At 34.1% G+C, this 11,958-nt stretch overlaps 1 protein-coding gene across 1 annotated transcript; it reads right to left on the bottom strand.

Annotated features, from left to right (window-relative positions):
• Nucleotides 1-824: 824 nt before the first annotated feature.
• On the bottom strand, nucleotides 825-11,537 carry LOC133173971 (phytanoyl-CoA dioxygenase domain-containing protein 1-like). Its single transcript, XM_061309030.1, has 11 exons — nucleotides 11,448-11,537; nucleotides 10,219-10,362; nucleotides 6,315-6,390; nucleotides 6,153-6,200; nucleotides 4,901-4,956; nucleotides 4,324-4,386; nucleotides 4,214-4,235; nucleotides 3,161-3,286; nucleotides 2,660-2,788; nucleotides 2,293-2,419; nucleotides 825-1,465 (listed from the first exon to the last, which is right to left on the bottom strand). Exons 1-11 carry the CDS (start codon nucleotides 11,475-11,477, stop codon nucleotides 1,408-1,410), a joined length of 879 nt encoding a protein of 292 aa, XP_061165014.1. The 5' UTR covers nucleotides 11,478-11,537; the 3' UTR covers nucleotides 825-1,407.
• Nucleotides 11,538-11,958: the final 421 nt, after the last annotated feature.

An 11,958-nucleotide genomic window follows, 5' to 3' on the forward strand; every position in this document is an offset into this window, starting at 1 on the left:
TTTTAAAATATACATGATATAAGCAATTGATATTCCGTATTTCAGCTCAAACACTCTAGTCTATGCCCTTGCACTTTTGAGGTTAATTAGGAATACACTTATCGTGTTACCGATAAACTTTACATTCTCTGTCATTGTGCAGCTCCATAGCACCTAGATAAATTGATAATCTACATAATTGTATTAAATAAATTAAAGAAGATTTTAACATTGGCGATGGTTTCATATTTATTTAAGCATTTTTGTAATCATCAAACCAATGGATCGACTCCTCTGGATCACTAGTACTGCGTCGTCAAGGCTAGTGACATCATTTATGTCTCATGAATTGCTTCTAATTACTCGACAGTATTCTTTTCAAATGTTGTGATTTTACATGCTTTTATAAATAATTGATAAAATAAATGAATGCAAGTTGTTTTTTATGCATCATCATGTGGATATTAAATTGATTTTTGTTGCTTGTTAAATCTTTTATGACATCACAATGAAACTTCCCATACAGTGCATCACAAATGTGAACTCAGGCCTTCCTTAATGTAGCTGAGAAGAAAACTTACAACTGTTGCACAGGTCAGTGCAGTATACAATTATTTGTACAAAGTAGGAACTTGAACACTTGAATGCTGTGTGCTATGATAGAAGGGACATGTGACACAAGATAATCATATACAATGTTGTATATAATGGCCTAGAAATAAGAAAACGATTCAGATTTCTAACATTTTGCAATGATAAATTCAGTATAGCTTCACTAGACTCTTTGTTAATTGTAAACTAAGTCATCAGAGTGATTTTGACATCCCTAGAAAAAACCCCAGCGATTTTCTTTTATCAAGATTTCCATTTTATTTCCCTCATTGGTAAAAAACATGTACACTGTCTGGAATAACAAGTTTTACAGTAATGTTTCTTATGCAAAATAGTTATTGATTGTAAAATGAACAACTAGTTCATTTTCAAGATTTGTATTGGATACAAGATTTCTCAATAATAGGTCAGAGAATAAACAATAAATCAATCAATCAATCAATCTCTCTTGTGTCTGATTCTTTACATAGTATCCATCCTGGGTTATTGGAAGTAAAAATCAATTAAAAGCTAATATATATAAATATAACTGCATAATTAAGTTAATTATTATACATGATAATCAATGGAATTGATCATATACTGCCAGTATTGGTAAAAGCTGCAGGGATGCAATTGTATGTGGGGAAAAAATTAAAAGCAAAGAATTTTAAAAAATCAATGAGTAAATCTAGATAAATATATAGATATTGTGGAGTAAATATATATAGATATTGTGTTCGTCTCTCTTGAAGAGTATGTACTGGCTGGATAATTGTGATGTTGCCAGTATCCTAATAGGTGGCACCCACAGTGGTGGTCATTTAGATGGCACAGTTAGGCAGGTGGTGTAGGATATAACGGTGTAAATGGCACGTCTGTGGTAGGTTGTAACCTAAAACACATCCAAACATTTGTAAACCATGATTATTAGGTAGGTAGAAAATCTGTGTAAATGGATATAGAAGAATATTTACATCCACAGGATATCATCTCCTTTATTTCTTATGAAAACCATGGTCATTTATCAATACTTTATAGCCTATAAGCAAACCACCTCTACAGATTTCTTGAGCAGCGGCTCTTCCATCAATGAAACATACAGTGCCTTACATATCAAAAATACAATATTTAATGAACTTAATCCTGCTTTATAGGATTTTTTATACAGACACATAAATATAAACAATAAAATGTCTTTCTTTCTTTGTTAGTATGGAAATTAATGTCGCAGCTATTGCAGAAAAAATTTACATAACCTGCTTACACAAATATATTATCAGTGTTTGAAACTCACCTCAAAATAAACCAGACTTGCAGGGCTGACTGCTAGTTAAAGTTGTCAATCCTGCCAAAGATCTACTAGCCCAAGAAATAAATTTTTTTTAACGATTAAGTGACTGAAACCAGGTCCCCATAAATTTGATCCCAAATCTATAGAGAATACATGCAAATTTGTTCACCCGCTGCATTTGTGCATCTCAGGTGGTTGGGGATATGACTATTTCAAACACTGATATTATGTTTATTTTTTTCTGCAACATTAATTCCCTTACAAACAAAGACAGCATTTTATTGTCTAACTAAATCAATCTGACAGTACAAAACTTGGCCAGTAAAATTGAATACATAAATGCTGGAGAGATGTAAATTGCTCAGAACATTTTTGCATTCAAATTTAAATGACACAAGTTTTTTTAAAATTTCTCCATGACTACTAACCAGTTTTGGTTGCTGTAGGTTGTGTTTTTCTGGTCAAACATGTGAAACGTGTAGATCTGACGAGACTTAGCTGACTTGTTCTGTTCACTCTTGTGAACAACTTCTCCATGGATGATTACCATACTACCTGTGAAATGAATAACAACAAAGGACCTTAGGCACAGATTTTTTAACATAAATAAAGATGAAGAATTCTTTATGAGATATTTCTAGTCTCCATTCCTTTGCCTGTACTAGTGTCTATTTAAATGACACAGAATTTAAAGATTTAAATATGAAGAGGAGACAAAACACCAAATTCAAACTGAGCAAAAATAAATTTTGAATAAAAAAATGAAGTACATACAGTGAAATCCTTAACTGGTACCTTTTTTAACTGGTACTGGAATAAATTTGCTGTCATCATACTTGACAGGTGGCGCTGTAAACACAGTCTGGGGCTGACCTTCACCTTGGTCTGGATTCCTGATCATCTGCCTGCCACCATTTAAACCATCTACATAATGGAACAAAAGAATCAGGTACAAAATGTAAGGTGGAAGGGTCTACAGTGCTCAAGCTTAGACTGAACATAGTGCCGTCATTAAATTTGGCCCATCACAAGTATCAATCAATCTCCAGTGTTTAACGTAATGAATTCAGTCTACATTGTGTAAGGATGCATGTATTTTGACAATTTCCATCCATGATGTGTTTGGTAGGAATTATTCTTCTAAAATTTTCCTCCCTTGCACAATCTGATTTGATTGAACTTTGATACAACACTATAATTATTAATTCTTTCATACTTGGTGTTCAAACTCTGAAAGGCTCACCTTAACAAATATGCATAGATTAAGACAATAGAGCAAACATTTATGATGCAAACCTTTGTGTGAACCAGGAATGAACCAGAGACAACCGTTTTCCAATGTGGCATCTTCCAAGGCAATCCAAACTCCATAGAGTTTCATTGGGGTTGTGTGCAGGAAAGTGGCATCTTGATGAGGAACCACTTCATTTTTAAAAATAGAGACACCAAACTGATAAATGTAAGCATAAATATTTAATTCTGGTGGTAACATGCCATTTCATTGGCTGAAAAAATTAGTTTGTATCATTTATCCTGTGTTGCTTATACCACAATATAACTGACGTCAAAAACTTATCAATCCACTTGATGTTGCATTTAAATTTTTGTACAATTTGAAGGTATTTTGGAGGGGAAATTGTTTTCTTCTTTACAATACATGTTAGAAAATTCAATTATAAGGAATAAATTTAAGGCTTTCCAAGTTATACTGTATAACCAGGTTTAGACAGCTAGTTTACGTATATGAACCATAAAGTGGTTTATTAAAAAGTGTAAACTGTTCTAACCAGGGTTTAAAGCATGACTTGGGTAACTATTAAAATCATTCCTTACATGTCATCTGATTTTAAAAGTTCACAGCTCACCTTCATAAATATTAGAGTTTGAAAAGTCATCCTAATTAACCCCCACCCCCCAAAATTCAGTAAATGATACTTCAGAAACTGGATACAGGAGAAAACTGATAAAGTCATATACCCGGTAGGACCCGGCAGTGTGTTTATATCAATGATCTTGACCATAAAGTAAAAAACCATAACAGGTGTTAATAAACCTCTTGATCTCTAGGTGTGAATGACAAAATTAAAGGAGCAGAACCTTATAATTTTACTGGTGATCAGAATGACTAACAATACCACAGGTACCTGGGTTTTAATTCATACACATAACAAGGTGTGTATTTATACATGTATGCATAGTACCATTGTATCATAAAAATTAAAAACCAGGCAAGAAATCCATGTACACAGATCATAGAATAGAAATTATCATATTTTTGCAAAATTGAAAATAGAAAGACTCCTTAGTCAACCGGACACATCCAGTGGGCAGAAAAATAATGGCACTTACCCTCTCCTCCAATTCCTGGTTGCTGTTAAATAAAAGAAAAGAAAATTTCTAGAATTTTCAACTCCTGGTTCAGTACAACTTGTAAAACAATATCAAATGGCTGACTTTACCTTGAAGATGTACATGCTCTGACAAATTACAGGATCTTCTAACTTTAAACTCTTCCCAACATCCTAAATAAAATAGCTTTCTTTTTAAAATTAATTCTATAAGAGAATGTGGGCAAGAATATAACAGAGGAAATCAGGGGGAAATGAACATGTTGGTATATGAAGTAATCTATGATAATTTATACTTGTTAGATAGAATTCCACAGAACTGGTCAACCAATCACATTACTGCTATGTGTTGTTTGGAAAACTGTGAGATTTATTTTGTATACCTTGACCTTGTTGTTGAAGGTGATTTTGTGGAATTCCTGCTTGTAAAATTTTGGGATTTATTTTGTAGACCTTGGGCCCATTTTACAAAAGAACTTATGACTAAGACCAAAAAATTAAATTGTTTGTAAAATATTTCAAAATTAATAATTTTGTTTAAAATTGCTAACATAAAAATATTTTACTACATTCCATTTAAAGAAATTAAAATCATTTATCATTTTCAATATAATGTAAATTTTAAAGTTACAAGCATATTTAAATTTGGGTCTTAGTCCTAAGTTCTTTTGTAAAACAGGCCCCTTACCTTGACCTTGTTGTCGAAGGTGATTTTGCGGAAAGCTGGGTGAAGAATGTGGAGGGCTGTAATGGAGAAAGGAAAACAAAAATTTGTAAACAACAAGATGTGTTTGTGAAACACTGATGCCCCCGTGTGGCAGCTTATGGCGAAGGTTAAAGTTTCTTCAAATGCAAGTCAAAATCCAGGCCAAAAGATAAGAAATGTTGATACCCAAAGAAAGGTCTTGTCTCGAGGAATACACCTGTGAAATTTGAAAGACCTAGATACAACTGTTCAGAAGTTATGGCGAAGGTTAAAGTTTTTTAAATAAAAGTCAAACGTCAAGGTCAAGGTCAAAGTGGTTGGTATCCAAAAAAAAATCTTGTCACAAGGATTACATATGTGAAGTATGAAAGCCCTAGCATCAACCATTCAAAAGTTATGGCCAAGGTTAAAGTTTTTCAAAAGTAGGTCAAACTCCTAGGTCAAGGTCAAAGGGTCAAAGTGGTTGGTATCCAAAGGAAGGTCTTGTCACAAGGATTACATATGTGAAGTATGAAAGCCCTAGCATCAACCATTCAAAAGTTATGGCCAAGGTTAAAGTTTTTCAAAAGTAGGTCAAACTCCTAGGTCAAGGTCAAAGGGTCAAAGTGGTTGATATCCAGAGGAAGGTCTTGTCACAAGGAATACACATGTGAAGTTTGAAACCCTAAGCACCAACTGTTCAAAAGTTATGGCCAAGGTTAAAGTTTTTCAAAAGTAGGTCAAACTCCAAGGTCAAGGTCAAAAGGTCAAAGTTGTTGGTATCCAAAGGAAGGCCTTGTCACAAAGAACACACATGTGAAGTTTGAAACCCCAAGCACCAACTGTTCAGAAGTTATGGCCAAGGTTAAAGTCTCATAAAATTTTGCAAAAGTAGGTCAAACTCCAAGGTCAAGGTCAAAAGGTCAAATATGATGGTACCAAAAGAAAGGTCTTGTCACAAGGAATACACATGTGAAATATGAAAGTCATAGCTCCAACCAATCAAAAGTTATGGGCAAGGTTAAAGTTGACAACAGACAGACAGACAAACAGACAAATGGACAAACAGAAAAACGGACAAACAGACAAATAGATAAACAGACAAACAGACAGACAGGACAAAAACAATATACCCCCGGGATCTTTCGATCCGGGGGCATAAAAACAAGAGAGGATGTGGAAAATATAATCTATTGATAATATCACTAGTCCCTGGGACAAAAGAGGAATGACGGAATTCACAGTTTGTACTTACCATGTCCTATTTTATTTAATGATTTGTGTTTATCCACAAGCAGATTACCTAAAATAAGAAAATAAGACCCAATGAAATTGAACTAAGTGGGACCTTCACCTAGTAGTCATATGATATCATTTAAAGTGGATTCTTAATGACTTTAAGTGGATATGCTAGTACCATCTTTGTCTTTGGCGCCATCCTCAAAGAAGAATCTGATCTTGTCTCCACTTGTCATAAAATAATCATCAGAGGTCTACAATCAAATTACACTGAAGCATTAACGAATAATAACAGAATCTGATCTTGTCTCCACTTGTCATAAAATAATCATCAGAGGTCTACAATCAAATTACACTGAAGCATTAATGAATAATAACAGAATCTGATCTTGTCTCCACTTGTCATAAAATAATCATCAGAGGTCTACAATCAAATTACACTGAAGTATTAATAAATAATAACAGAATCTGATCTTGTCTCCACTTGTCATAAAATAATCGTCAGAAGTCTACAATCAAATTACACTGAAGTATTAACGAATAATAACAGAATCTGATCTTGTCTCCACTTGTCATAAAATAATCATCAGAGGTCTACAATCAAATTACACTGAAGCATTAATGAATAATTCAAAATAGACATAACAGCTCCAACAAACAGAATTATTTTACATGCAACATAATTTATCTTTATAAATAATCAAGTTAAACACATTAAACTCGTAGTGACAATCAAAACTGGTTCAGAGCTGAGAAACTCTTGTAAATAAGTACCCATTTCATCTCTAGAGTGGAGAATACAGTATTATGTTACATAGCCATAGAACTACTGTAAATCAGTACCCATTTCATCTCTAGAGTGGAGAATACAGTATTATGTTACATACCATGTAACATACCATAGACATACTGGAAATCAGTACCTATTTCATCTCTAGAGTGGAGAATACAGTATTATGTTACATAGCCATAGAAATACTGTAAATCAGTACCCATTTCATCTCTAGAGTGGAGAATGCAGTATAATGTTACACAGCCATAGAAATACTGTAAATCAGTCAGTACCCATTTCATCTCTAGAGTGGAGAATACAGTATTATGTTATAGAGCTATAGTACTCCTGTAAATCGGTACCCGTTTCATTACTATAGAAGTGAATACTGTATATTATTATACCTCTACTGTTATTACTCTATGTAAACTGAATACCATAAAACTGTCTACTCCCCCATCTGAGGACTACTCCTTGTAAAATTGGAGCTACTCCCTAGGACTACTCCCGCATTAATATTTTTAACCAATCAAAATGTTATTAGCTATGTAACTATGACATCGAAACATTTTGACTTGCGATGTCAAAATCATACTGGATTTAAAGCAAAATGACGACCAATTCTTTAAGCTATCCTTGAAACTGTTTTAATTTTTATGCATGTTTTTATTTTCTTCAATACTGATGCATTAGATATCAAACAAAATTTTAGTTACATGTATTTGTGTTTATTTGAATGCCTCCATACTGTCTAACAAGAGGTCGATGGGCGACATCGCTCACCTGAGCACACTGGCTAGGAAAAAGCAAAAATCAGTTCAGTATTGAAAAGTTAACATTGGGTGGGTTGGGGTGGGTGGGTGGGAGGGGGCTTGAATTTAAACTACCTGAGGATGCTTCCATATCAATATAACAAATGGCTTTGTTGTTCTTGAGCAGAGGATTTTGTCCAATATATTCCTTTGTAAAAATTTGATCCCCAATTGTGGCCCCTCCCTACCCTACCCCCAGGGGTCATCTTTTGAACAAACTTGAATCTACACTACCTGAGGATGCTTCCATATCAGTATGACTAAACATGGCTTTTCTGTTCTGGAGAAGAAGATTTTGTCCTATATATTCCTTTGTAAAACTTTGATCCTCCATTGTGGCTCCACCCTACAGTGGCTGCAACGTTATTGTTGACAACTTACATGAACGATCACGTTACACGAACGATTCCGCACGATTAACACACAATAAAATCTGTTACACGAACGATCCTTCACGCACACAATTCTACACGTTACAGGATCTTACACGATTGCTAATGCAAACGCGCGATTCTTCAGGAAAAATAGTTCAAATTCTTTAGGAATGGATATTTTCAAAACGAAATAAGGCTTAATACTTATTTTAGATTTAAAATCATTATTGATATTATTTCATCGACTTCGAAAAATGAAAAAAAAAATAGAAATGGATATTTCTGAAACTAAATACATATATAAAGACTTATAAATTATTTAAGATTACAAATAATTATTTACGCAATTCTCCGACTAAAGAAAAAACTGATTTTTTTCATTCTATCAGAAGATGTACATGTAGGTAGATCGTGCATGTTGATTGAATTGGATTTCATAATATGCAGAAAGGGATAAGTTTGAAAAAAAAGGCATGAAAATGAATTAAATTATAAGTTATATCCATGTTTCCATCTGTGAATCTCTAAACTCAACAATTATTTTAGAAATCATTTATTTGCAGAAATTATGAAAATAATTAAAAGTAAGCTCCAGAGATAAACACTGATAAACGAAACCCCGACAATCATGTCGTGTACATGTACATTTGCCGACTAAATATTTACTTAAGCATTGAGAATTGTTTATTTATTTATTTGTAAAAATATCTATTTTTGATCTATTGATTTTAAAAATATCTTGACCATAACTAGCAGTAAACATAATTAACATCAGAGAAAAAATTCTTAAACATCTAAGAACGGTTTATCAAATACAATCACGCTCTTTGACGAGAACACAATATTGTAAGACTCACTATATTGCTTATTTCCAAGCGATAATTAGTTCGTTCTGCTTTCAATTATGTAAATCGCGCTTCATTTATTTTATTTGGATTGGAAAAAAAACCAGACAAGCGAAATGCTTGTATAACAAATAATATTCCGATAAAAACTTACAACTCGAAATTTACACGTTTCTTAACGCACGATCACGCACGATTACAACCGCAAACGATTGAGTCTGATACATGCACGATCTCACACGTTACACGAACGATCACGCACGTTACACGAACGATTCCACACGATTGGTTTGTCAACAATAACGTTGCCACCACTGTATCCCCGGGGGGGGGGGGGGGGGGGGGGGGGTCATCATTTGAACAGACTTGAATTTACACTATCTGAGGCTGCTTCCATATCAATATGACTAAGCATGGCTTTGCTGTTCTTGAGAAGAAGATTTTTTCCTATATACATGTATTCCTATGTTAAACTTTGATTCCCATTTGTGGCTCCACCCTACCCCCAGGGGTCATGATTTGAACAAACTTCAATCTACAGCACCTGAGAATGCTTCCATATCAATATGACTAATCATGTCTTTGCTGTTCTTGAGTAGAAGATTTTAAAAGTTTTTTCCTATATATTCCTATGTAAAACTTTGATCCCCCATACTGGCCCCACCCTACCCCCAGGGGTCTTGATATGAACAAATTTGAATCTACACTAAGTAAAGAAGGTTTCCTATAAGTTTCAACTCTTTCAGCCCAGTGGTTTTTGAGAAGAAGATTTTTAAAACATGAACCAAATTTTCACTATTTCTGAATTTCCTCCCCTTGAAAGAGGGTGTGGCCCTTCACTTGAACAAAATTGAATTCCCTTCAGCCAAGGATGATATGTGGTAAGTTTGGTTGAAATTTGCCCAGTGGTACTGGAGAAGAAGTCAAAAATGTGAAAAGTTTATGGATGGACAGACAGCTAGACAGACTGAGTCACTGACTACAGACAAAATGTGATCAGAAAAGCTCACTTGAGCTTTCAGCTCAGGTAAGCTAAAAATGTCTGAGTATCTGGATTACTAAATCTCCTTAGACTTTCGGCATAATAAAACAGTTACGGAATGGGTACTCGGAAAATAGCAATTTATAGTTCCCCTCGGCAAGAAACTATTTCCTTGGTGGCTTGACCAACTAGGGAAATAGTTTCCTCCCTTGGGGAACCATAAATATGCTATTTCCCTCATACCCATTCCATAACTGTATAATGTTACAGAGCTATGGAACTCTTGTGAATCAGTACCCTTTTCATCTCTAAAGTAGTGAATACTGTATTGTGTTCCTCTGGCTTCATATCATCCACAAGATCATGGCAGGCTGACAACAGACTGTTACATTCCTCTGGTGTGATGAAATCCTCTACTAACAAGTAACCATCTCTCTCAAACTACAGAAAATAAGAATTAAAATAAAAACAAAAATATGTATTTTAAAGTGTGTGCCACAGTATATTTTTACATGTGGGCCTATTCTCCATAGAGAATAACTGCTGTACTGCTCTTTTGCAGGGTTCTATATGTCAACAAAAACTTCGCCAAACACTATTAACCTGTCCTGCAAAAGAGTACCTCCACAGTTTTAGTGAAAGGACTCAGCCCCGTGAAGCTTTATCATAATCTCAGCAGAGATTCAGCTAGGCTAGATATTTGGACTGACGCATCGGTGAAGAATCGAGCCGAATCTTTGTCCAGATTAGCTTTATCACAACTGAACTTGGGTCTTGGTTAATAAATATGGGGTACTACTAAACAGAGAACCCTCAAGAACTAGAGAACCTTAGAGAAGTTAAAGAACCCTAATGAATAATTATTTATTGTATTTCAGTGATTTGTTTATGTTTTCTTATATTTAATATGTCATACAAAAACAAAATAGTATTTTTAACAAATATTTTTCATACATTTTATGCTTACAATCGACGAAATACTAACCTCTGAAGACTTTATATCATACTTTTTGTAATAAAGGTGATAAAAATTAATTTTATTTATTTTGGGGGACAAGAATAGAATGAATGAATAAGCGTTCTACATAATTTTTTAACATAAAATGAAAAAAAGAACTGTAAAATATTGTGATAAAACAACGACGTTAAGGAAATTCAATCGGGATCGGGATGACAAAAAATATTTCACAGACTAAAATCAACCATCATTCCTAAAATAAAATAATAATCTTTTTATTAATTTTATTATTAGAATATGATATATAAAGTGATTATCAGCTCAGTTGTGTAGCATATTTACTTGAATTAATCAAATATAGCTAGAGTTCTTCAGAGTTCTCTGTTAGTTTTTATAAAAATAGGGCAGAAAAAAATATGTATACCTATAAATATGGCTTTTACACAATGACATTTATAGATATCATACATGTTTATTACATAACCAAAACCAAAGTACCTGTGAAGTTTATGCTAATCTGATTTTGCACACTTCGACTATTTTTAGAAATACATTACATGCGAAATACCTGCTCCATCTGCTTACTGGACAGCGCCATGTTTGTTTACAGAATTTTTTGTAGGTCAAGCTTTTTTCAGTCTGGTTCCCTCCCCCGCCACTGCGTTTTCAATTCGTTGGGATTAATAAACAGTATTGTCATAAGATCATTACAAGCTTATCTTATAAAAAGATTGGTGAGCTAGCGCTGTAGCATAATAAAATACAGAAGAAGATATCTGAACCATCTGTTAAATTTGCTGAATCGATTAATTATTAATAGGAAGGTAGATTGGTTGCACTGCGGGTTGAGTTTGGGGGGGTGTGTCACAATTCAGAATGGTGAATCTAAGATGTGCTTCACGTCGGCAATGGCATAACTCCTAACTGTGCTTTAAGCATTCTGTATTTTACTGTAATTTCAATTTCGAGGTGAAAAACAAAAAGGTCAGTAGAACCAATGAGCACCTTCGGGCCTTTCCGGCAAGCTCGGAAAACATGTCCGAGGTTGCCGCGGTTTTCCGAGCTTGCCGGAAAGATCC

Source organism: Saccostrea echinata, unplaced genomic scaffold, assembly GCF_033153115.1.
Source record: "Saccostrea echinata isolate AGI-Se365-2 ecotype Australia unplaced genomic scaffold, CSIRO_AGI_Sech_v1 ptg000056l, whole genome shotgun sequence".
NCBI classification, from domain to species: domain Eukaryota; kingdom Metazoa; phylum Mollusca; class Bivalvia; order Ostreida; family Ostreidae; genus Saccostrea; species Saccostrea echinata.

Excerpts from the sequence above, each read along its gene's own strand:
- LOC133173971 (XM_061309030.1), bottom strand. The coding sequence starts at position 11,477 with ATGGCGCTGTCCAGTAAGCAGATGGAGCAG. Across the intron at positions 6,391-10,218 it reads CTACTTTAGAGATGAAAAGG|ACCTCTGATGATTATTTTAT; the intron begins GTACTGATTCAC and ends ATTTGATTGTAG. Across the intron at positions 3,287-4,213 it reads ACCAGGAATTGGAGGAGAGG|TGGTTCCTCATCAAGATGCC; the intron begins GTAAGTGCCATT and ends TTAAAAATGAAG.